The sequence below is a fragment of the Bombina bombina genome, chromosome 4, assembly GCF_027579735.1.
Source record: "Bombina bombina isolate aBomBom1 chromosome 4, aBomBom1.pri, whole genome shotgun sequence".
Taxonomy (NCBI): Eukaryota; Metazoa; Chordata; class Amphibia; order Anura; family Bombinatoridae; genus Bombina; species Bombina bombina.
Genome location: NC_069502.1, coordinates 305,171,110 through 305,199,082, shown reverse-complemented (window position 1 = coordinate 305,199,082; position 27,973 = coordinate 305,171,110). Strand labels below are relative to the sequence as shown.

The window sequence follows — 27,973 nt, the reverse complement described above, 5'->3', positions numbered from 1 at the left end:
TCTGCTAAGGAACAAGGAACAGCAGAAGAAATATCAGAGTGAAAAGATGACAGAAGATATAAGGACGTCCCACATAAAATTACGGGTGGGGAGGTGTGGACTCTTTCCATCAGAAGAAAAGGAAATTATCAGGTAAGCATAATTTATGTTTTTCTTCTTAAATGGAAAGAGTCCACAGCTGTATTCATCACTTTTGGGAAAACAATACCCAAGCTATAGAGGACACTGAATGCCAAGACAGGAGGGTACAATAGGTGGCCCATACTGATAGCAACAGGACTGAACCCCAACCCAATAAAAAATCCCAAGGAAAAGCCCAAGTGACACCGACTCGCAGCTAGTCCAGAGCCAAACTAGAGAGCGGAAAACGGACTCGACTGAGCCAACAGCCCCCAAGAGACACCATCGCCCAACAGACGGTCCCCCACCACTCACCCCTCATAAATGAAGGGGAACCAGACGAAATCCCAAAGGGAAACAAGGCAAAGGAGGACAGAGGAAACCAAAAGGTCCCTTAATCAAAAAATAGCACCTCCAAGAGTGGGCCCAGCTCACAGAGACCCAAATGGACCCAAACAGGAAGGGAGGCCACGCCTATACCAGGTGAAACCCGGGATAAAATCGGGCACAGAGATAGAAGGACGTCTCCCCAACATCCTGCAAGCATGGAACGCAACGAAGAGGCAAAATCCTCCCAGCTCCCCTATAGAATACCAAAGTATTCGACCGTGAAAAAGCATGTAATAGACCCAGGCGAAAACCCCAAGTTTGAGAACACAGAGTCCTAACAGGACGACACAGAGGGAGCTTGCAAGGAAGAAGAAGAAGCAGTCATCAAGAAACAGACCGCACAAAACAGCCCCTCAACAGAGGGCATGCTCCAGGCAACCTAAGCCTGCCAGACCTACTCACAGATCCCAAAAGAAAGAGGAACACAAGCCTCCATCGAGGCCCCCAGAGAAGGAGATTACACCCTCAGAACCCGAAGGAAGAGTACAACCTCTCCTACCAAAGGAGCAAGGAGAAAGGAAAAACCATCTCCTAGCAGACTGAGCTATCAGGATAGACTCAACAAGCTCACACATCCAGAGGATACTACGACCCTAAGACCGCTCAGACATCCTGACCTGCAGACCCACACCCAGCTGTACCAACCCAGCCACAGGGATCCATACAGGGGAACAAAAGAATCCCAAAACTGGTACAGGAACGAGCCTAAAGATGGCAGAGCCATCCCCCCAGAGTACAAATACAACCCGACTCTGAAAACAGACAAGGCCATAGACCTAAGGATCTATCAAAACAAGGCCCCACAGTCTGACTTGAAGCCAGCAAAACTCCAGTTGGAACCAATTCCACTTCCCGACCAGGAGAAGCCCCAAGTAAGGACTCCATCTCCATAGGGAGAATATCCTTTAAAGAAAAAGGGAAGAGGCCGGAAGGGCAAAAACGTCCTCAAGGCCCGAAGCCACCAGCTAATTGGGAAGGAAAATCCCCAACACAAATGTCCTAGAAGGGCCCCCTTACAAGTAGCTCGCCAAACAGAGGCACAGCCAACCCATTCCCCTGCAGAGCAGAGAATCCACAGGTACACTGGCAAACTGACAGGGGAATGCAACTCTAAGGTGCACCAGAAATTAGAATTCAGCAGCTGGGTATAAACCCACAACCATTGAGGCGCAAGCTACACAGCTAACCCCTAGATTACATGAGTTACTCTGTTGTACAGAGTAAGAAATACTCAGAAAACCAGGCCAACCTCTGACCCGGTCAAGTAAATGGAGCAAGGACATAGCCTAAGTTCCCACTACTGTGGGACATTCCGACCAGCACTCAGATCCAAAACAACCCAAAACTGGGACAGGAAAAAGGAGTGAAGCCCCAGAAGAGTAAGACTCAGGGAAAAAAACAGGTCCTGGCACCTAATAGTTCAGGCAACTATACCCTATAGCCAGAGAAAACGGACAGCGAAGAGAATTCAAAGCCCCAACCAAAGGAAGGAACCACCCCTAGCTAAAGTCCAACTCTCCAAGGAGCAAGGCTAGAAGTCAAATGAAGGGACTTCACAAGGCCTCGGGACAACAGAAGGGATACCTCAAAGTCCTCAAAACCCTACTAGCAGGGTTAGTCTCCCCATCACCTCCACACAGACAGGACAACACAAGGAAGAGAAAGGTGCTAAGCCTTCCCAGCTCCAGGAAACCCTGAGCTAAACAAGTCCCTACAGGGATCAACCAACATCCAGAAAACATATCTCCCAAAAGGAGATCTAACTTACCCGCAGACAATGGAAGAAGACCCAAAGGTCTCATAACTCAGTCAGACCGAACACGGTCAAGAGTAAGAGCCACATCTAGATACACTAGAAACAGCTTACACTCACCCCTTTAAGGTGCCAAGAGCTGCAACAGGTTTCAAAATGCAAAACCTCCCGCATACTTGACAGCTAGCCATACAAGCTGTTGGATCAAGCCCCAATAGGACCATCCAGAAGCATAAAAACTGAAGGCCAAACCACTCAAACAGTGGTAACGGGGTGCTAAGCCCACCAACCCTCCCCCACATGGAGGAGGAACTCTAGGTTCTAATTAAATCAGATGTCAGATAGTGACGCAGCGGAATACTACCCTGCCCGGTCATCTATGACTGAAGGCTATAAGGACTGAAACAATCCTTACTCGCCTCGCGAACCCACAGGTCCTCATGAATGCTTAGTTGAACATGAAAAACAATGATAACCTGAGCACTCAGCGCTACTACCGAATCAGTCCAGCTGAAACAGAGTCACATGTCTCAACAGTCACAAAACCGAACAAACCCAACAGGACCAGCCTGTACCCAGGGTCCTAACCGGCAAGCTGCATAAATTCTCCCTCATAGGGAAAAAAAGAAAACAGACATTATTAAACATAGGACTAACATGTCCAAATGACTTCCGAAGAAGTAACAAAGAGTATCGATCCCAGATGTTCCCGAAGGAAACAAAAACAAAAAGACATCCCATCGGATACAAAATAAAATATAAGGCAACCCCAAGGTAAACCCCAAAAGACACAGGCCTACCGGCAGGGCCAGCCATACGGAGCCCTATCTTTCAAAAACAAGGAAAAGATCTAAAACAAATGACAATCAGTAGATTACCTCATTCCCACATGTCTAATGAGGTCCACCATTCGAATTATCAGACTGAAAATCCCCTGTTAACGATAGGGTCATTAAATAACTGAAAAAGATGTCTGAGCAACACTCTAAGGCGTGCAATCCTTTAACGAAAAGCACAACACTCAGGAACAGTTACACCCGCAGGGAACTGTAGAGGCCCACCCGAAGGCGAAAGGCCCGGGACAATAGGGCACGAACACAATCTCAAATAAACGTCTGGACTCTGCAGACGGACCACTGCCAACATTATCTGGAAGCAAAAACGTGCTGCAACCTCCGGGGGGAATTCGCCACCCAGCATGGAGGAACCATAAACTGGGTTACCCGCATGTGTAGAAGTATGAATTGGTAGGGAACTCGCCTCTTGGAGGACTGGGACCCCGAGGCGGATGGCTCAGCAGCCCAATTCCCCGAGCCTGAGGAACCAGGCGCTCTTATATGGCATACGGAACAAAACTGGTTGACATGTGTCAACAAGGCCAATCCAGAGTCATCACCGGACACATAAATCTGAAATCAAAATAGTCTCGGTATCAGAATCCTCCATAACTGGATAGAGGAAATATTTATATATATATATATATATATATATATATATATATATATATATATATATATATATATAGACATCCGCTTGGGTGCAATGATACAGTACTACAGTCCAAAAAAGATTGCACTCTCAGTTCTTTTAAACAAAGAAAATCACTCTTTAATGTAACGTTTTCTGAGACTATGTCCCCTTCAACAGCATGTCAAATGTGAGTACAAATACAGAATTTATAGTGAATACAATAAACAATACCAATCTCATACCAGGTCTGTGGCGCCAAACAAGTGCTTTGAACGCGTTTGCGTTCCAGTGTCTTGTGCAACCGGAAGTGGCGAAAAAACGCCACTTCCGGAAATACGTGAATTATGTATCCTAACGAGTTCCAAAATAACATAAACTATACATAACGTGCTGTACAGCTAAAGCAACAACCTGTGTCTTTTTTACACTATTAGTAATTTTATGTCATAGTATCAGAACCAAATTTTAAATAAAGAGTTTAAAGAGTGGTATGGCTTCCTTCGTTGCCATAGTGACCTCTATTATCCATGCAAATAACATGTTTCAAGGTTGACTCAACCCTATCATGTGCATTCATAACTCGTATGCTTAAATGTGGTTGTGCTTACTACAAAACATCAAGTGAATCATATGTGAAATTTGTCAACTATAAGGAAATCTTGAGATCTAGTTTAGTTGCCTTGGTAACCACATAGCTTATCATTCTTCTTACTGCCCACATTAGGGATTATATATACAATACACTGAAGGTGGTCCTATCTTGATCATATTTAACGCAATTGCGCGGACATTGCCACCCCATGCCATATACTCTGCGTTACACATTGTCTTGACCTAATCTCCGTATTTACATGGTAACAGATTTAAAATGCGACCCTATTATAGAAGAATACTAGTCAGTTCAACACATCATCTGTGTTAACTATTTTCGAATAAGTAAGTATGCAAAATCTTGTATGCTTTTCTTATTGTGAGGGTGTCACCTAGTGCAGCACTGGTCCATGCCAGTACTTGCATACTAGGATGAATTCCACCTGGATCTTGTTACAAAACCACATATTCTTAGTACCTAAAACTAAAAATTATTATCACGTATATACACTTAAAAACAAAAAACACAGAAGGACTATACTGTGTGCTATTAAAGAATGTACATATATTCATGCCTTGATTTACACATGGAGTTGCAAGCCAATTAGCGAGTCCCAGCTCATTTTTGCTACTTGGCCTCTCAACCCCTAGGGAAAAAAAATATATATATTAACTGATGATATAATCTCCATATGTCAGACTTGTAACCCTATTGTGAGGCCCATAACCAAATGGGGTTATGGAACATTGTCCCAGCACTTTGCCCCTATTTTGGGGACTGATATTACAGTCACCATCACTGCCCCTGGTCTGCTACATCCTGTTTCCAACCTCAGGGTCGGTATTAGGAGTCCATATCATAATGTGCCAGCTAACAGTAGTGGCCCAGTTTAGGACTATGGTCATATATCGTGGAATATAAAGCAACCTCCCGATTCTATCAGGACTTCCACCTAGCACCCAAGCCACAAAATGTGTCTGATGCCAAGTGCTACCGGTACCAACGGGGACAGCCCTCCCACATGATGGGGTGGTCGTTCCCAGTACACAGCAACAAGTTGGGACTGCACTCCCGGTATGTGCCACACTAGACCATCCTAGACTAGGGCTTTAAAATCAGGTACAGAGTTCAGTCCTCCTGGATAGATGGTACCCAGTCTATATATCCACTGTGCTTCACGTAGTAGAAGGATCTTGTCTCTATCACCCCCTCTGTCCAATTTGGGTATATGGTCAATAGAAGATACCGGATGTTTGCTTGCACAATGCCTCGCCACCGGTTGGTCCGATTCGCCCTTTACTAGAGCTGTGCGGATTGCATGCCTATGATTCGCCATACGTTCCCTCAGTGTTCCCGTGGTTTTCCCAAAATAAAAGTTGGAACATGGGCAAAATAACAAATATATGACATGCATGGTAGTGCATGCAAGTGAATGTCTAATGGCATACTTTTTAATCGTATGTGGATGGTGGAACGATTTGGTATTAATGAGTGCATTGCAAGTAGTGCAACCAAGGCATCTATAAGATCCTTTGATGTTTACTTTAGTTTTGATGTTATAGCTCTGTTTGGGGTCCGTTCTAACAAGCATGTCCCTCAAATTGGTGCCCCTCCTATAGCCAACCCATTGGTCGTAGATTCGTATTGAAAGTTAGTTTAGGGTCGGACGCTATCACAGGCCAATGTGTTCTTAGAATTTGTCCAGTTTTGGTGGTATTTGGAGTGAACGTTGTGGCCATGATAAATTTATCTTTGGTGATTCTTGTCGGTTTAGGAGTAAGTAGTTCCGTCTGTGTCAGGAGTGATACTTTATCTAAGGTATCATTGACCAAGCGTGGTTTATAACCCCTTTGGATGGAACTTATCCCTCATCTCTGACAATTGGGAGACCCCAACCTGATGATTGGAATTATTTCGTATGGTCCTAACCATCTGGGACCCAACTATACCTTTAAGAAGAGCCGGAGGATGGCAACTGTCTCCCCTAAGAATCGAATTCCTATCCGTGGGCTTGTTGTATAATGTGATGCCTAAAGTATTCCCTTCTTTGAAAATATTGAGGTCCAAAAAATTTATTTGTTCTTCACTGTTAGTCATTTTGAATCTTACTGTTGTGTCTGTACTGTTGAAGTCGAGAACCAATTTTGGAGTGCCTGCTGATCCCTTCGCCATATCATGAATATATCGTCTATATACCTTCGATAAAATAGAATATATAATATAAACGTACAGTCCAAAAAGGAACGCCCAACCAAAAGGCCGCGTCACTTCCAAAGGCCTCAAAGTTCCAACCACGAGCCCATAACATCACACATAAGCAGGTTGAATCACATAAACATGATTATAAACCCCCCTGTTTAATAACCCCCCTCAGGAGATATTAACCCTCGATCCAAGATACTAACAGACTCACTGAGACCCTTATGTCATATAGTTAGACCCGCAAGGAGTTGTAGCCTCTCGGGAAAACATTCACATTACAGTATATTGATGATAAAGTAAAATGAAACGATCTTACTGGAATCTACGTCGTGGAACAGGAACACGGCCTTTCAAGTGTGACGAATAGTGGCATTGCCTCCACCAAGGACTTGAGAGAGGAAAGAAGGCAGCGGAGCGAAGTTCGACAACGCTGATTGCTTGAGGAGCTGTTAATATGAGTCGGGATGGTTTCGCAGAAAGACTCACCGTGCATCTCCGGACTCTAACTTTCATCCAAGCCCTCACTGAGAGATTGACAGGACTACTTAAAACTCCTGTCCCATGCCGAAGAGTACTACCCTTCATAAGAGACAAAAAAGTAAAATTTTTAATTCTGACACTTCTTTGCCAACCTCCTGGGACGAAAGGCAAAGAATGACTGGGGGATGAGGGTAGTGGGAGGAGTATTTAAACATTGGCTGGGGTGTCTTTGCCTCCAGGTTCTTATTTCCCAAAAGTAATGAATGCAGCAGAAAATTTGTATTTTAAACATTACACAAAACAAATATTTGAATCATTCACACAAAAATAAGCAGGGAAAAATTGTATTGTTAAGGTGCATCAAAAATAGTAACAACATTCTTCAACAAAAATCGTATTTCAACAAAAAAGTAAAATTTGTCATTTACACAGGAATAAATCAAATTAAATATGCACAGCGTAAATCATAATTTTAGTACACTGGATGTGCAAAAATCACACAGAAATTTGTACTTATAAATACAAACTGCAAACTGTAATTGTTGTTTTTCGTAAAATGGGCTGAACATGGGCGTTCCATGGGCGTATATGAAAATGTCTCTCTAACCCCAGCGTAATTCTATAAAGATTTGCGCACTGCAGATCTCACAAATTTTCTCAAAACAATACGCATACTTATAACCCCAATAGAAAAACAAATGCATACTAAAATATAGGCTAAGATGCTCTATGCAGAAAGCAGCATAATGTGGAGTCATATTGGCTGCAGGATTTTAATTTTTAAGTGCTCCCCCTGCTCCCTGCTAACTTCGCACTAAGGAGCAAAGTGTCCCTATCCAGCAAGCTTCATTGCTTTTAATACTGCCCCTTTTTTCCGATCATTCCACCAGGGCAGACCTGCGAGAGTCGGCGAGAAAAAGTAGGTTTGAGCTGGCAAAGTTTATATCATCGAGCCCTTAGTGTGTCTAGGGTTGCCTTGGTCCTGTTAACCTAGACATTTATGAGTTACATATGCTGCAGGGTGTGCAGAGAGCATTGTACCTCTGGATAACACATAAAAAGAGCTGATGGACAGCACTAGTCATGTTCCTCCATGAACACCCTGCAGCATGTGTAACTCATAACTGTCCAGGATAACATGGTCAGAGTGGCAACCCTAGGTATGTACTTGTGATACTACAGTTAAAGATGAAGCCATTGACTGACACAACATTCATTCTTATATGGGGTCAGCACAGGAATAAGACTTTGGCTAGGTGTTTAAAAGCACATGAAACCCCAAATGGTCTTTTCACGATTCAGATAGTGCTTACAGTTTTAAACAAATTTCCAATAGACTTTTTATCAAATTTTATTCATTCTCTTGTTTTACTTTGTTATAAGGAGCAGCAATGTACTACTGGGAGCTAGTTGACCACTTTGCTTATGCCAATGAAAATAAGAATACATATGCTGCCACCAATCAGAAGATAGCTCCCAGTAGTGCATTGCTGCTCCTAAGCTTTCCTACATATATTTATCAACAAAAGATACCAAAAAACAAAGCTAATTATTTAATAATAGTAAATTGGAAAGTTGTTTAAAGGGACAGTCTACTCCTGAATGTGTATTGTTTAAAAAGATAGATAATCCCTTTATGAGCCATTCCCCAGTTTTGAATAACCAACACAGTTATATTAATACACATTTTACCTCTGTGATTGTCTTGTACCTAAGCCTCTGCAAACTGACCCCTTATTTCAGTTCTTTTGACAGACTTGCATTTTAGCCAATCAGTGCCCTCTCATGAGTAACTCAAAAGTAACTCCACGGAGTGAGCACAATGTTATCTATATGGCACATATGAGCTAACGCCCTCTAGCTGTGAAAAACTGTCAAATACATTTACATAAGAGTCTTCAAGGACTTAGAAATGAAAGCAAATTTGAAGCTGAAAGTAAATTGGAAAGTTGTTTAAAATTGCATGCCCTATCTAAATTATGAAAGTTTAATTTTGACTAGACTGTCCCTTTAAAACCACATGCTCTATCTGAATCATTTTAACACATAAAAGAAGGGAATTTCTCAAAAACTAAACTGATCTGACCAAATTAATATTTTTTTTCAATCAATGTTACCATGCATTCTTGAGAACTATCTAATTACTGTAGCATGTCTAGCTCTCAGGTTTGGAATTTTACACTTTTTTCAGTCTACTTAAAACAGTTTATTGATTAAAAAGATAGATAATCCCTTTATTATCCATTCCCCAGCTTTGGAGGGAGTCTGGAAGGCGGGTGTGAGGTCGAGCAGCGGAGGGGCGAGGGGGAGTAAGATGGCCCTACTGCAGGAAAAAATAAATAAAGGGAGAGGGAGTAATGGGGAGCTACGCTACAGAAAAAATGTGGGGTGGGGGATCCCGAACTAATGATAGCGGGAGGGGGGAGGCAGAAGAACACTGCACTACAGTAGTATAAAATAATTTTATCTAAAAAAATAAAAAAAAGATTATGGGTAGTGGCAGACAGCTGCCAGTACCTAAGAAGGGGGCACTAGTTAGAGGTGGGAGAGCTTTTTTGAGGGTAAGGGTGAAACTACACTGCAGAAAAAAATAATAATAAATTTTATATATATATATATTATAATTTTAAAAAATTATTATATATATATATATATATATATATATATATATATATACACAGGTGGCCCTCGGTTTACAACGGTTCAATTTACACCGTTTCAGAATAACAACCTTTTTTCAGTCATGTGACTGCTATTGAAAAGCATTGAGAAGCAGTGCATTGATTAAAATAGCCAGTAGGTGGAGTTGTCTGCTTGTGTTGCAGCAAAGATATGCAAGCCAAGCAAGCTGAAATTAATCAGTTTAACCAGACCTGAGCTACCGAGCAGATTTCAAAGGAACAAGATCTTCCTGTCTATAAATCAGTCCAGATTGGAATGCATAGAAAGAATTGTTTGCAGAAAAGTGCAAGTGAAGTCTGTACTGTGTGATTATTTTATTAGGTTTATAATGCTGTTTAGCATGTAAAGTCTTCATTTCAAAGCTTTAAAAATAATGTATTAGGTGTTACTTATGACAATTTTGAGAGTGGCCTGGAACCTAACCCCCTCACTTCCCATTGACTTACATTATAAACTGGGCTTCAATTTACAACGGTTTCGATTTACAACCATTCCTTCTGGAACCTAACCCCGGCATAAACTGAGGGCTACCTGTATATATATTATAATTTTAAAAACTTATAATTTTATAATTAAAAAAAAATTGCCTTAAATTTTTATATTGGCAGACTGTCTGCCAGTACCTAAGATGGGGGTGACCAGTGGGGGGGGGGGGGGGAGTGTAATCTCTACACTAAAGCTAAAATTAACCTTACACTGCTGGGAATTTCAGATGTTTGGTGCACAGCTGCAATTAGCAGCCTTCTAATTACCAAAAGGCAATGGCAAAGCCATGTATGTCTACTATTTCTAAACAAAGGGGATCCTAAAGAAGCTTTTACAACCATTTGTGTCATGATTGCACAAGCGGTATTTACATAATTTCAGTGAGAACACCCAAAGTTTGTGAAAAAGTTGTTTTTTTTTTGTTTGTTTTTTAAATAATCACATTTGGCTGTGAAATGGTGGTATGAAATATACCAAAATAGGCCTAGATCGATACCTTGAGTTGTCTTCTTAAAAAAAATGTATATAGTTTTGAAAGGTAAATAAAAAAAACATGGCTCTATTTCTGTTTAAATGGAGTGATAGCAAAAATGCTAAAAATGCTCCGTTATTTTGGGCAAGTTCTTCTATGAAAGTCCTGGTAGTAAAGGGGTTAAGTTGAATCAGTCAGTATACGTATATACTGTGCTCTTTTGAACATGCTCAGTAGGAGCTGGAGCCTCAAAAAGTGTGCATATGAAAAGAATATGCACATTTTCATAATGGAAGTAAATTGGAAAGTTTTTTTAAATTGAGTGCTTTATATGAATATGAAACTTTAATTTTGACTTTAGAGGCCCTTTAGATTGTGATTTTAATTGATTTAATTAAAATCAAATCCCCCCTGTACATGTCACACAACTAATAAAAATGAAATGAAACTGTTACAAGCATATTTTGTGAAAAACTGCAGCACTGATTAGCTATAAGTGCAACATTCATGAATATCTATTTGCAGGGCATTTTTTCTAAATTCCAAAACAAACAGATAGTACTTAAAATATATTAAGATGAAATATGAACAGTTCAGAGAACAGCTATGTGTATTATTACTCTTACTCCTTCCAATAGTGATAAAACTTTCTCTAAATCAACATCTTCACTTTCAAGTGTGTATAAAAAAGATGATCGCTTTGTAGTCAGTGATTTCCACAGCATACATGGTAAAGCTGTATCTTAAAAGCCTATTCAATAGGAGCTACAAATGAGTTTCATTCTGTTAGTTGTATAGGGAGAAGTTTGTGACATATTTGGTAGCTCTCTACTATCTATATGCCTTGTTTTCTGCTGTTTAGATTTAAAGGGACATTTTAGTCAAAACTGAAATGTACATCAGTGCATTTCACTTTTGAAATGAAGCATTTTTGCAATAAACACGTAATAGCAAAAAAGGCTTCTAGTAAAAGCTAGCACTGTTTAACTGTTCATGTGAAGCATATCTATATATGCATCATAATCTAGCATTTTAAATAGTGCATCTGCTCAGAGCACTGGACGTGACTTATCATGTAAACACCAACTCAAGTCATTACCAACACAAGTCACTGCCATTGCAGTGCTTCAATCACCAAAGATAAATGGAGCAGTAAAGACACGTCTGGATTGAACATGCGTTAGGACATAAAATAAATTGACAAATACATTTTGTGCCCCACAAAAGTCTCTTGAATATTCTGTACACTTGGGAATTTGAGGTGTAGGAATTTAAGGCTATGGGATACAATAGAATCCAGAGTTCCTATACAACTACATATTTGCAGAGAAGATATCCATAACTCAGTAATAGTGTAAGAAAGAAGATACTTTACAATATTTCACATTTATAGACTTGGTTACTGAGATAGTGCAGGTATGAAAGGTCTAATGAAAGTGTTTTGAAGAAAGGAAACAGAAGAAAAAGGAACTTTGAACAGCTTAGACTAATATTATTTAAACTCAAAGTGTAAAGCACAACTTATGGGGTTAGAGGTAATCTTGATTATCTGCATTAAAGGGACATTCCAGTCAAAATTGAAATGCATAGATGAATTACATCTTTGAATAGAAACATTTTTGCAATATACATGTATTGGCAAAAATGCTTCTAGTAAAAGTCATTTCTGTTTAGTGTTAGCATTTTTCTCTGCACGTGCATGTGTAGCATAGCTATATATTTTCAGTGCACCAGCATTTTAAATACTACAACTGCTCAGTGCACCAGTGGGGCTTATATCATGTCAGTAGTTAACAAACAGAGTTATTACCAGATGGTACAAGCACCTTAGGCTCTTTGAGTGCTTTGTTTAAATGCTGGTGCACAATGCATACTTATTCACTTTTGAAACAGTTATAGTTTTAATTGGAAGCATTTTTGCTAATACATGTATATTACAAAGATGCTTCTATTTAAAACCTAAATGCATCAATGTGGGTTCCAATTTTGGTTGGAATGTCCCTTTAAGGCATTGGCCTGCAATAAGCATTCAGCAAAAATATGTCCCTAAATAGAAAAACAATTAAATCCTTGTAATGTAATGTCTAATTTTAAATTAGCATGATATCCTGTCCATTGCAGATCACCAGAAAGAGCCATATCTATGTCATCTTTTAAATAGAAAACTGGAGAGATTAAAATATTGGGTCCAATTACTTAGCTCCCCATAGTGCATCAAACTACAGGCAGTTGAAGTATTCTGGAAAACATGAAAAACTAGCACTCACACGGAGACAGACAACAAGTCAATGATGTCTATACACTAACGGAAGGCTCTAAATTCCTGAGCTAAATCTTTCACCTACAATTTATACATAATTTCAATAATAAAACAAATGTATCACATACATAAATGCCAGCATGTAAGAAAAAAGTGCATTTACATCACAGGTTATAACTTTATCGCTCATCTTAAAGGGACATGCTCCTCTTAAAGGGACATAATATCTTTAATGCTAAATCACTTGAAAGTGATGCAGCATAACTGTAAAAATCTGACAAGAAAATATAACTTTAACATCTCTGTGTAGAAAGGAAGATATTTTACCTCAAAATTTCTTCAGATCACACTAGTAAGTGCTCTGTGAAAAGTTATCCTTCAACTACTGTCCAGCTGCAAATTGAAAAAGAAAAGCCAATCAACATCAGCAGTGCTGAGGTTATGCTATGTTTTACAGTGAACTCATGAGATTTCACTGAAATCTAGTGAAATATAATAGTAAACTTCCTTAAACTGAGGAGGGAAATAACATGACTGTGCCTGCACATACCAGATGCATGCTCCCTTGCAAGTCCTGGGACTAGCATCTTGATTGGCTACTTAAGGGGACAGTCTAGTCAAAATTAAACTTTCATGATTCAAATGGGGCATTTAATTTTAAACAACTTTCCAATTTACTTTTATAATCAAATTTGCTTTGTTCTGTTGGTATTCTTTGATGAAAGCTAAACCTTGGTAGGCTCATGTGCTAATACCTAAGCCTTTGAAGGCAGTCTTTTTTTCTCAGAGAATTTTGACCGTTTTTTTAAAAGCCAGACAGTGCTAGTTCATGTGTGCCATAAAGATAACATTGTGCTCACTCCTGTGATGTTACCTAGGAGTCAGCACTGATAGGCTAAAATGCAAGTCTGTCAAAAGAACTGAAATAAGGGGGGCAGTCTGTAGAGGCTTAGATACAAGGTAATCACAGAGGTAAAAAGTATATTAATATAACAGTGTTGTGCTGAGGAATAGGTAATAAAGGGATTAGCTATCTTTTTTTAACAATAAAAATTCTGGAGTAGACTGTCCCTTTAAGGTTGCTTTACAATGGGATGTGGCTACCGAGGAAATTTTGAGGTAAAATATCTCCTTTTCTTACATAGAGACGTTCAGGCGATATTCTCTAGTCAGCTTTTTACAGCCATGCTGCATCACTCTCAAGTGCTTTAACAATTAGGTATCATGTCCCTTTAATATGACATTTTCTTAAGAACATCTGTAACATCCTTTAAACACTAACTAAATGCTAGATAGAATGAAGCAAAGAAAAGATTAGTCTGAGAATAACATGTAGATTGATTTTTTTTTTTTAAGTTTAAATAGATAGACAAAAAAGTGTAAAGTTTTAGTGTCTATAAAACAATGGGAGCTGCTATGTAGTAACTTAGGTTTCTTTCTCTGCTGAGGCCAATTAGGGACAGTTATAAATAGGTCACAAGAGTGTGTAGCCAATGGCTGTGTGGAATATAACAGTGTTCTGCACTTCCATTTCTAACAGGAACTGAAAAAAAAAACACTATTAGTCAGAATGAAATTACAAGAAAGGGGACAAAATAAACAATTAATGTATTAATTAATGTATTGCAAAGTCTTTTTAAATATATACAATTTATCATTTAATATTACCATCTCAAAGAGTTTAATGTCCCTTTAAATAAGATGATAATGTAACTGCTGATTTTTGTAGAAAATTCTAAATAACTGGAAAAGATACTTGTCAAAAATTAGGAGGTCTTAGGCATCAGTGTCCTCCCCAGAAAATGTTACCAGCTGGTTGTCATTATGAAGTAGCCGGATGGGGACAGTGTAATACTTTGTCATATTATAAAATGTTTCTGTTTATATATAAACGTAAGTGATCTAGAGCAAAAACAATAATTACATATTTTAATATATATTTATTTTGCTAGATTTGAAATCAGAAAACCAATGACAGCAAGGTGGGGCTGATTCAAGGAACAGACCTTTTTTATATATATAAAAGTTCTTAAGATGCAATAACTAATACTAAAAAGTACAACATAGCACACCCTTAATAGCTGTAGATAACAGATTCTGAAGGCTCTCACAAAAAAAAATAAGCACAAGACACTTTCCAATTCAGAACTCAGCTTGTCTCAAGTCACCAGCTACTCACAAGAAAGAAGAGAGAAATATTCCCCTTTCAAAAGGGACATTAAACTGCTGGGTATCACTACATTTGCATGGTTATTAACCATCATTCTATTGTTTTTCTTCCTGTGCCTGCAGCTCTCTTTAAAGCCATTCTCTTATTTTAACCCATTACAGAAACTAGTTGGTAAAGCTCTGCATCTTTATACTGAGCGCCGCCATCTTGTAGCAAGTAAATTGTTGCATCGTGTGATAGACACAGTGCGCTATCACAGATCAGTGTTGTTACTGACTTTTTGACAGCTGTACCTTGGACTTTGGTTTTATCATGCACAACAGAAAGCAGAGGCTTTACATATTTGTAGGTTTTTTTGTACAGTTAAAAGGTTATATAAGAAATATAAAAAGCATCAGAAATAAAATAGTACAGTACAATCCATTTACTGCAAAATAAACAGATGCTGCACGGTATTCTACACTTAAATTGAAGTGTACAATAACTGTAGGGTGACCATATTGCCGCTTTAAAAAGGGACACATGAAAAATACATATGTCGGGGTGGTTTTCAGGGCTGTTTAAAGAAATGTTTTGTATAAGAAACCTGACATATGTGTTTTTCATGTGTGTCTCTTTTTAAAGCGGCAATATGGTCACCCTAACAATAAGGGCATGTCAAGAAGACAACATCACTGATTTGTTAGTGTGCACTGCTTGTGTCAAAGGGTGTGAGAAAACAAACTCCAAGATGGTGGCGCCCAGTGTGAAGATGCAAAACTTCACTAAGGACTTGTAAAGGGTTAAAATAAGAAATCAGCTTAACCCCTTAGTGACAAGACCATTTTTCAATGTTCTTACCGTTAAGCTCCAGGGCTGTTTTCACATTTCTGCGGTGTTTGTTTTTAGCTGTAATTTTTTCTTACTCATTTACTGTACCCACACATATTATATACCATTTTTCTCGCCATTAAATGGACTTTCTAAAGATACCATTATTTTCATCATATCTTATAATTTACTATAAAAAAATATAAAATATGATGGAAAAATTGGGCCCCCAAAATCCCTTACGCATCTACAACCACCAAAAAGTTCCCATGCTAAATAGTTTATAAATTTTGTCCTGAGTTTAGAAATACCCAATGTTTTCATGTTCTTTGCTTTTTTTTTGTAAATTATAGGGCAATAAATACAAGTAGCACTTTGCTATTTCCAAACCATTTTTTTGTCAAAATTAGCAAAAGTTACATTGGAACACTGATATCTGTCAGGAATCCCTGAATAATCCTTGATCTAGGCCCATTTTGGTATATTTCATGCCATCATTTCACCGCGAAATGCGATCAAATAAAAAAATAATCGTTAACTTTTTCACAAACTTTAGGTTTATCACTGAAATTATTTACAAACAGCTTGTGCAATTATGGCACAAATGGTTGTAAATGCTTTTCTGGGATCCCCTTTGTTCAGAAATAGACATATATGGCTTTGGCACTGCTTTTTGGTAATTAGAAGGCCGCTAATTGCAGCTGCGCACCACACTTGTATTATGCTTAGCAGTGAAGGGGTTAATTAGGTAGCTTGTAGGGTTAATTTTACCTTTAGTGTAGAGATTAGCCTCCCACCTGACACATCCCAACCCCTGATCCCTCTCAAACAGCTCTCTTCCCTCCCCCACCCATCAATGGTCACCCCCATCTTAAAGGGACACTGAACCCAAATTTTTTTCTTTTGTGATTCAGATAGAGCATGCAATTTTAAGTAACTTTCTAATGTACTCCTAGTATCAAATGTTCTTCATTCTCTTGGTATTTTTATTTGAAAAGCAAGAATGTAAGTTTAGATGCTGGCCCATTTTTGATGAACAACCTGGGTTGTTCTTGCTGATTGGTGGATAAATTCATCCACCAATAAACAAGTGCTGTCCAGGGTTCTGGACTTTCTTTTTTCAAATAAAGATAGCAAGAGAACAAAGAAAAAAATGATATTAGGTGTAAATTAGAAAGTTGCTTAAAATTGCATGCTCTATCTGAATCACAAAATAATTTTTTTGGGTTCAGTGTCCCTTTAAGTACTGGCAAAAAGTCTGCCAGAATGAAAATAAAAGGCTTTTTTAGTTTCTTAAAAAAAAAACATATTATATATTTTCTTCAGTGTAGGATCCCCCTTTACCCCCCAACCAGCTCTCTAACCATCCCCCTCTACCTATTAGGCGCCATCTTAGGCACTGGCAGCTGTCTGCCAGTACCCAGGTTGCTGCAACTTTTGCTTTTATTATATATATATATATATATATATATATATATATTTTTTTTTTTTAACACAATTTTTTTCTGTAGTGTAGCTGCCCCCTCCATTACCCACCCCCTCCCAGATCCCATTCCCCAATCTGATGATCAATCATAGGATCCCCCTCATTGCCCTTCCTACCCGCTCCCTCATCACTGACGCTGCAGCTCAATTTTTTGTTTTCTGCTTCCCTGTAGCGTGGCGTAGCGGTCCCACCCGCTCCCGCCCCCCTCCAGCCTCCCTCCTAACCCTTCCACGCCACCAACTATCGGCACCATCGCTGGCCGATGCAGAGGGCCACAGAGTGGCCCACTCTGCATCGGTTACTGCCTAAAGGGTATTGCACGATGCCTCAATATCGAGGCATCGTGGCAATACCCTGAAAGCGTCTGAAAGCAATTGCGAACGCTTCCAGCACTTAATGTGACCGAGGATGTGCCAGGTACGTACATGGTCCTTAACTGACAGTTTTTGGAGAACGTACCTGGCACGTCCTCAGTCGTGAAGGGGTCAAAGGGATATGAATCCAAAATATTTTCTTTCATGATTCAGATAGAGCATGCAATTTTAAGCAACTTTCTCATTTTTTGTTTAACACCTGGGTAGTGCTTACTGATGGGTGGCTAAATGTAGCCACCAATCAGCAACCGCTACCCAGTGCTGCGCTGGAACAGAGGCACAGGCTTAACACTGTGTTGGGGTTTAAAGGTTAAGTAATTTATTTACAGGCAGCCCGCTCACGCTAGTGCATTTAACAGAACAGTGAGTCACAGGGTTAGAAAGCAGAGTAACCAACCATGGTTTTCTATCAAGGTGTAGCTTTGATGTTAGAAGTTTAAGCAAGGACCACCGTGCTGTCTAACTGCTAAAAGACACCATTACTCTTACTCTAAAGAGATTGACATGGACACAGCATAGCCCCAATCCTTGCTTGCAGGGAAAAATATCCATTAAAGGATTAAAATCTTCAGACACCTTCGCCATCCTCCTGTGATCAAGGCAAAGAGAATGACTGGGGGTTATAGTTAAGGGAAGTGACACTTAAAGGGACATAATACTCATATGCTAAATGACTTGAAACTGATGCAGTATAACTGTAAAACGCTGACAGGAAAATATCACCTGAGCATCTCTATGTAAAAAAGGAAGTTTTTTTTTACCTCACAATTTCCTCAGCTCAGCAGGGTAAGTCTGGTGTAAAAAGTTATACTTCAGCTGCTGTCCAGCTGCAGGTAAAAAAATAAATAAATGAAGAAATGAACAGCAGCCAATCAGCATCAACAGGACTGAGGTCATGAACTCTTTTACTGTGATCTCATGAGATTTCACTTAACTCTCATGAGATTTTATAGTAAACTTCCTTAAACTGAATAGAGAAATAACATGAGTGTGCATGAGTCTCACTCCCTTGCCTGTTCCGGGACAGGCATACTGATTTGCTGCTTAAAGTCCTTTACAATGGGGTATGAATACTTAGGACATTTTGAGGTAAAATATATCTTTCTTTTTTACATAGAGATGTTCAGGTGATATTTTCTAGTCAGTTTTTTACAGCTATGCTGCATCACTTTCAAGTGTTTCAACATTTGGGTATTAACCCTTTAAGGACACAGCTTTCAGTTTGCTCAATTGTTTTATGACGGAAAAATTCCGTCATATGTCCTTAAGAGGTTAAGGCCCTTTAACAGCTCTGCTGGGGTGCTCTCTGCCTCCTCCTGCTGGCCAGGAGGTGAATATCCCACTAGTGATTGGAATGATTTGTGAACTCTCCATGCCATAGGAAAGAATATTATCTACCCACCTGCCTCTTCAAATGCTAGCATAGCTCTCAGGACTGCGCTTGATAGTTTATCAAAGGCAGCGGGCTGTAAGTAGAGTCAAACGGTTACTATTGGGAACAAAATTATTTACCAGCTCACCCGCCCGGCCCTTCAGCCATTAGTGCAGCTATCAGCGCTGTGCTAGTTGATTTAGACGGGTGGTCAGTAGTGTTCCCTTTAAGGACCTTTAAGGACACATTTTGTGAGCGGCCCAGAAGTGAAATGCAGTTAGTAAACACTACACAATGAAGACAGCGAGGTATAGTTCCCTTATTAAAAGAAATAACCTAGTCAAATTTTTACTTTTATGATTCAGATAGTGCATGCAAATTTAAGCAACTTTCTAATGTACTCCTATTATCATTTTTTCTTTGTTCCCTTGGTGTCTTTATTTGAATGTAAGCTTAGGAGCCAGCCTATTTTTGGTTCAGCACCTGGGTGGCGCTTTCTGATTGGTGGCTACATTTAGACACCAATCAGAAAGTGCTACCCAGGATCTGAACCAAAAAGGACTGGCTCCTATGCTTACATTCTTGCCTTTACAAATAAAGATACCAAGAGAACGAAGAAAATGTGATGATAGGAGTAAATTAGAAAGTTGCCTAAAATTGCATGCTCTATCCGAACCATGAAAGTTTAATTTAGACTACACTATTCCTTTAAGGCCTAGATTATAAGTGAGCGCGATATTTGTGCTCCAGTCAGTAATACCGGTGCACGCAAATGTGCGCTGGTATTACAATTTGAGTGCAATGCGAATGCAACTTCGCATTCACATTGCAGGGAAGCTTTGTGCTCACGAGGGCACACTTCCATAGGCTTCAATGGGAGCCTCGTTCTCATGCCGTGAGACATGGCAGAGATCCTAGCGCAGTGAAGGTGGTAAGTCGCGCAACGATGGCCAGCAAAGTTTAAATATATATGTATATGAATATACACATATATATTTATGTGTTAATGTGTATATATATACACACACATATTAACACATAAATATATATGTATATAAGCAGAAATAACAGCCCCCATAGGCAGCAATGTAAAGGCACTTTTCAGTGCCGTTTTTTTTTTTCTAACACCCCACACCCGCTCACATTAACCCCTTAAACTGCTTTGTCCATTTCTGTTTTAAAAAAATTAAAAATGCTACACTTTATTTAATTTAAAAAAAGGAACCATACACTTACGTTTGGGGGCGATTGGGCAACATTTTTAAAATTAACCAGAGATCTGGTAGCATGCCTGGCTTGTAATGGCTAGTTATTTATCGTGCCCCTAAATGGGTGTATTTTGTCCGGTTACAGGCACACAATAAATTAGCGCTACACTTGTAATCTTACCCTGTTTCAATGCTGGGCCGCTCACAAAATATTGTCTTTGATGGAACAATGGCGGTCAGTAAAATCTGCTGGACTGTGCACCCAGAGATTTGACTGTGTGAGAACACTAGGCATCCTTATGTATGGAGGCAAAAGATAGCAAAGAGCCATCAATTTTAAACAACTTTCCAATTTACTTCTATAATAAAATTGTATTTGTTTTCTTGTTATCCTTTGGTAAAAAGCAGGGATGTAAGCTCAGGAGTGTGCACGTGTCTGCAGCACTATATGGCAGCAGTTTTGCAACAATGCATTAGCAAGAGCACTAAATGTAGAACTATTTCCTGTCATGTAGTGCTTTAGGCCTGTGCACGGTACCTACCTAGGTATCTCTTCAACAAAGAATAACTTGAGAACTAAGCAAAATGTTATAATAGAAGAAAATTGGAAACTTTTTAAAAAATGTATTCTTATTCTCCATCTGGATATCTAAATACAAATTTTGGGTTTCATGTCCCTTTAATATCCTGGGGTCTTTCATTTAGTCCCTAAAAACTCCCCTTATGATTTTAATTTGCATAATGATTTAAATAATTTAACTTGTAAACTTTCTCTGCAGATATATTTAGCGAAAAGATTAAAGGGTTTTAACTCTAAAGCAACTTTGTTGGACAACTTTTTTAGGCAAATCTACTATAATATATATATATAATAAGAGCAGGTGGGATTCGCACACACTTCCAATAGGTAACTTATTTCTTTATGCAGGTAATATCCGGTGCAATACCTAACAGGGCCACCCTTCAAGTCCCAAAGTAATAATATTTTTGAAATAAAGGTAGCACACGTTTTCAAAAGGCTGAACCTTTTATTAGAGCAACGTTTTGGGGCTCCTGCCCCTTTCTCAAGCTAATTTACAACTGACACACATACCCTTTTTATAGGGTCAAACATAAAACAGGAAACCAATTACAAGACAGGGGTGTGTCTTACAGGTGCTTAACATCATCACATATCCTGTGGAAAAAGAAAGAGAAAAAGAAACCAGCACAATTTTTTTTAACCCTTATCACCCCTTTGAAAGAAATGGATAACCTATTAAAAACACTTGCAGCAAGTCGCCAACCATTTAAGCATTACTACATCAAAAACAAAGTAAGATGAATCAGATACAACTGACACTGACAATAATAACTAATTTGTATACTACAAGTTTTTCATAACAACGGTAAAAGGTCAAACTCCCTGTTTAACCCCTTGGGATGTAAGGTATTGAGAAGCCAAATCCATTTGGCTTCTCGATTTAGTAAGTCCCTATGTCTATCGCCCCCTCTGAGTCTTTTGGGAGCACTGTCTATTACTAAATACCTAAGCTGATTAGCCTGATGACCCATTTCAGCAAAATGGGCAGGAACTGGCAAGTGCAACATTTTAGTGTTATGGATGGTCGACTTACGTTGGCAAATGCGGTCCCTTATCTTTTGGGTGGTCTCACCAACATATAGTAGCCCACAAGAACACTTAAGTGCATAGACAACATAAGCCACACGTGTAATACCCTTTGATCTGATATTTCCTTCCTGTGTATGGGTGGGAAATGGCTCCCCCCTTAATAATATTGTTGCACTGAGCGCACCCTAAACAAGGGAATGTACCTTCCTTGGGGGTTCCAAAAAATAGTTTCTGAATATCACTCCTAGGCTTTTCAGACATGGCATGTACCAACTTTCTACCTATCGTGTGGCCCTTCCTAATATGAGGCCCTAGGGACTTCCCTAAATTCCTTAATCTCTCGACAGGTGTCTCGTAAGAGGTACCAATGTTTTTTTATGATGTTATACACTTTCTTGCTCAGTGTGTTATATGAGCTTACAAAATTCATTCTACCTCCCTTTGCAGTGTTCTTATTTTTACTGTTTACATTGTTTATTCTGACTGGGCGATTTTTGAGAGATTCCTCTATAGTTGTTAGCTCTTGAGCATCATAGCCTCTGCTGACAAATTTACTCTTCATGCTCTCAGATCTGTCACGTCTAATTTGTGGGTCCGATACAATTCTTTCTAATCTTAATAATTGTGATCTAGGCACACTTTGAAAGACTCGTGGGGGGTGAAAGCTGTTTCTATGCAAGCGTGTTTCTATCTGTGCTTTTTTTTAAAATATCTGTTGCTAATCCTCCCTCTTTTTTATACACCATTGTGTCCAAAAATTCCACTCTCTGCATGTCCATCTTGCTACTAAATTTTAGAAAGGAAACTGCATTCTCTATGCAGAGTTTAAATTCCATTAATGTTTCTGGGGGGCCCCGCCACACGATGAACAAATCATCTATGTAGGGGAACCACCCCAGACAATGTTTGGAAAAAAGTGGATTGGTGTAAACATGCCTTTCCTCTATGGCATCCATCACCAAACAGGCATAGGATGGGGCCACATTCGACCCCATCGCTGTGCCTGTTTTTTGCATGTAAAATTGGTTTTCAAAGAGGAAGAAGTTGTTAGTGAGTACCAAATTTAACAGCTGTAAAAGCCATGTTTGTTGTATATTACTGTACTGCATGCATTTTTCCAAAGCTTCACCTACACAGTCAATCCCCACATCGTGGGGAATGACCGTGTAAAGGGAAGTAACATCCCAGGTGGCCAAGATGACACTGTCATCTATCTCTTTAATAGCATCAATTTTCTCAATGAATTGTATCGTATCCCTGACATATGATTTTCCTTGTGTAACCAGTGGAGCCAAAATTTTATCCAAAAATTGTGTGGTAGGACTCATCAAAGAGCCAATGCCCGCCACTATGGGCCTTCCCGGTGGGTCTATGAGTTGCTCTAATAAAAGGTTCAGCCTTTTGAAAACGTGTGCTACCTTTATTAAAAAAAAAAAAAAAAATAATAAAAAAAAAAAAAAATTATATATATATATATACATACATACATACATACACATACACTAGAGATATAAATTCGTCAGCTCACTGCCAAATGCGGAAGTAGAAGGCTGTTTTCGGAATTCGGCTGTGTATATACATATATATTTACAGGGAACACACAGTTCCCATAGACCACTATGTAAAGGCACTTTTCAGTGTCAGTTTTTTCTAACACCACCTCCCCTCCCCTGCCAACTTTATCCCTAATAACTGCTTTTTGCATTTTTTTTTTTATTAAAAAAAAAAAGCTACATTTTTTTAAAATAAAAAAAAGATATATATATATATATATATATATATATATTTGCTATATATATATATAGCAAAAGATAGAAGACAGCACTCTCTGGTCAAAGGTTGTTTTATCTGTAGTGACATTTCGGGGAAGCTTTCCCCGAAACGTCACTACAAATAAAACAACCTTTGTATTTAAGACCAGAGAGTGCTGTCTTCTATCTTTTGCTATTATTACCCACATTCATGCACCCTGGCAAATCGTGAGACTGTTCGTGAGAGTGCACTTGTCCTATTAACCTATATATATATATAATTGGGGTTACTTTGAAAATTAACCAGAGATCTGATCACTGGTTAAAGGGACATGAAACCCATTTTTTTTCTTTTGTGATTTAAAAAGAGTATGCCATTTTAAACAACTTTCTAATTTACTTCTATTATCTCATTTGCTTAATTCTCATTTGCTGAAAAGCATATCTAGATAGGCTCAGTAGCTACTGATTGGTTGCTGCACATAGATGCCTTGTGTGATTGGCTCCCCCATGTGCATTGCCATTTGTTCAATAAAGGATATCTAAAGAATGAAGCAAATTAGATAATAGAAGTAAATTGGAATGTTGTTTAAAATTGTATTCTCTACTTGAATCATGTAAGAAAATATTTGGGTTTAGTGTCCCTTTAATTTTCTGAGCCACTTGCAATGGCTGGTTATTTATCGTGCACTCGTAAACGGATGAATTAGCCCGTTTTGGGGCATGAGATAAATTAGCGCTCCACTTGTAATCTATCCCTAACTTTCTTAATAAATATTTCTGCAGAAAGTTTACAAGTGAAACTATTTAAATCAACATGCAAATTAACAACATAAAGGGGAGTTTTAGGCCCTTCCCTAAATGTCTAGCTTTTACTAGTAAAAACATGATGGAAACCCCTTAGAAAGTGAGGAAGAAGAGGTAGAAACAGAGGAATCATTTCAACAGAGAGATTAAAAACAAGTATATTTATCAAACCACAATACCAGAACTGCCTTTTTTTATATGCTAAAATGTAAAAATACAAAATAAAAAGCAGCAGAGGTCTAATCATGCTCATTAGACACTGGTGAAATTTCTGTGTTTTCAAACTGTGTGGAAAGTACTTATCCCAACTTCACGTACTGAAATTATTTGAAATGAATTTTAGTGATTCTTCCTCAACTTTCAGAATTTGTTGAATTCCGATACATACTATAATAGTGTCAGTACCACATAATTTATTTTTCTAGCAAATAAGAACAAACATACAATATCAGAATTAAGAGTATACCCCAATAAGACAAACATTTTCAAATGCCATAATTAAACATCCTTATTTATATTAAGATCTTACCGATTGTTGGTCTCGCGCTCCCAAGATGTTAAGAAAGGCTTTACAAATGCAGCGAACTCTAGTCTCACGAACTTCTGGAGCGGATTCATAACCAAGGGGTACAAAGCTAAGAAAGTAGTGAAACATATGACAGAGAGCTTCTCTCAACAAATCAGTTTGAATATCTTTCAAGATGCCTGCTTCAAAAAGATCTACGAGTTTTTGTAGCAGCATATTAAGATAGACAGGCTGTATATTCAGGTAAGATTCAGCCTCAGAAGGGAATAAAACCCTTACTAACTCCAGTAATGAAAGTTCTTCTATTCCCATATCTTTGACATATGTTAGCATGCAACAAAACACATTGAAGAACAAATAGGCAGGCTGTTCTGGTGGACCTCCCAATTTAATAAGTTGCTTCAAGAATCTTAAGGCATGACTCTTAAGGGGTGGACTTCCAAAGTCCAACAGGGAGCATCCTATTCCCCAAAGAATTAGATTCTGCTTTTGGAAAAAAACAGCAGAAATATCATAATCATTATCAGTCAAAACCATTAACAAAGTGGTTTCAAGAGGTTCTACACTTTGCATGTTTATGAGCTGAAATGGAGCAGTACTTAAGGAAATTTGATTTTCTTTTGTATCTTTTGTATTACTTAAAAATCTGCACACAGTCACAGGCCATTCTGTAGATTCCTCAAAGTCTCTTTCGTGTAAGTAGATAAGATCTTCAAAAAGGTTCAACAAGTCTTTTGTCAAGATTCCAAACAGTGCTGGCTTCTTGTTCTTAAAAAGAAAAAGCAAAGAGCGGATAACTCCAGCAATTTTTTTCTGCAAGGCCCTACAACTTGGTGTAGCAGCAATGCGTAGTAGCCTGGTGATGATCCAGTTGCTAAATTCTATAAAAAAAAAAAATGGATGGGTACATTTTACTTTAAATACATAGATTTACATGACATTAGCTCAAGGTAACTCGATAATTTTGTGCTAGGACCAAAGTAAGAAAGTGTAGCTGAATTTTGATCACAATAATTATGGATACTTCCCTGGTTAGGACTATGCTTTGTCAGTTTCTTGAGAATGGTATGCATAACAAACCTATACTTCAGCTGGGTTTTTTTTTTATATAAGAACTTATCAGTAACACCACAGATAATATCATATAAAATCTGATTGGTGGAATAATTGTTAATGTAATGAATGATGTAAAAAGAAAGCAAACACCTTACTTAATTATTCCAAAGACATTTTAAACTTCCAAAGGAGATTAAAAAATTAAAGATAACACCTTAATACTCATGTGAATGTAATATAGAATTATATAATGAACATGGCACCCTATATTTTCATTTCATTAATCAGATAGTGCATGCAATTTTAAACAACTTTTCAGTTAACTTTTATTATCAAATTTACTTTATTCTATTGGAATCCGTTGTTGAAGGAGCAACAATAAACTACTGGGAGCTAGCTAAACGCATCAGGCAAGCCAATGACAAGAGGCACATATGTGAAGTCATCAATCAGCAGCTAGCGTCCAGTAGAGCATTAAGCATACCTAAGTATGCTCTTTAATAAAGAGCCTGAAAATTGGAAAGTTGTTTTACATTGCATGCTCTATAATGAAAGTTTAACTTTACTGTCTCTATGTAAACCATTTATTATAATGTGAAGATCCCCAGTTGAATATGCCATATAAAATGTAAAGCCTTGAAAAAACATAATTTATGCTTACCTGATAAATTTATTTCTCTTGTAGTGTATCCAGTCCACGGATCATCCATTACTTATGGGATATTAACTCCTCCCCAACAGGAAGTGCAAGAGGATTCACCCAGCAGAGCTGCTATATAGCTCCTCCCCTAACTGCCATTACCAGTCATTCGACCGAAAACATGCAGAGAAAGGAAAACCATAGGGTGCAGTGGTGACTGTAGTTTAATGGAAAAATTACCTGCCTTAAAGTGACAGGGCGGGCCGTGGACTGGATACACTACAAGAGAAATAAATTTATCAGGTAAGCATAAATTATGTTTTCTCTTGTTAAGTGTATCCAGTCCACGGATCATCCATTACTTATGGGATACCAATACCAAAGCTAAAGTACACGGATGACGGGAGGGACAGGCAGGCTCTTTATACGGAAGGAACCACTGCCTGAAGAACCTTTCTCCCAAAAACAGCCTCCGAAGAAGCAAAAGTGTCAAATTTGTAAAATTTGGAAAAAGTATGAAGAGAAGACCAAGTTGCAGCCTTGCAAATCTGTTCAACAGAAGCCTCATTCTTAAAGGCCCAAGTGGAAGCCACAGCTCTAGTAGAATGTGCTGTAATTCTTTCAGGAGGCTGCTGTCCAGCAGTCTCATAGGCTAACCGTATTATGCTACGAAGCCAAAAGGAGAGAGAGGTAGCCGAAGCTTTTTGACCTCTCCTCTGACCAGAATAAACGACAAACAGGGAAGACGTTTGTCGAAAATCCTTAGTTGCCTGTAGATAAAATTTCAGGGCACGGACTACATCTAGATTGTGTAGCAGACGTTCCTTTTTCGAAGAAGGATTAGGACACAAAGATGGAACCACAATCTCTTGATTGATATTCCTGTTAGTGACCACCTTAGGTAGGAACCCAGGTTTAGTACGCAGAACTACCTTGTCTGAATGAAAAATCAGATAAGGAGAATCACAATGTAAGGCAGATACATCGCCATTAAAAACAGAACTTTCCAAGATAACAACTTGATATCAATGGAATGAAGGGGTTCAAACGGAACCCCCTGTAAAACATTAAGAACTAAGTTCAAACTCCATGGTGGAGCAACAGTTTTAAACACAGGCTTGATCCTAGCTAAAGCCTGACAAAAAGCTTGAACGTCCGGAACTTCTGACAGACGTTTGTGTAAAAGAATGGACAGAGCTGAAATCTGTCCCTTTAAGGAACTAGCGGATAAACCCTTTTCTAAACCTTCTTGTA

At 38.7% G+C, this 27,973-nt stretch overlaps 1 protein-coding gene across 1 annotated transcript in view; it reads right to left on the bottom strand.

Moving 5' to 3' along the window:
- Positions 1-27,973, bottom strand: part of ATR (ATR serine/threonine kinase) — a 455,512-nt gene that overhangs the window by 418,032 nt on the left and 9,507 nt on the right. Inside the window, exon 5 of the mRNA XM_053711664.1 lies at positions 25,027-25,904. Coding sequence (XP_053567639.1) covers positions 25,027-25,904 — 878 coding nt within the window. The remainder of the gene's footprint in view (positions 1-25,026; positions 25,905-27,973) is intronic.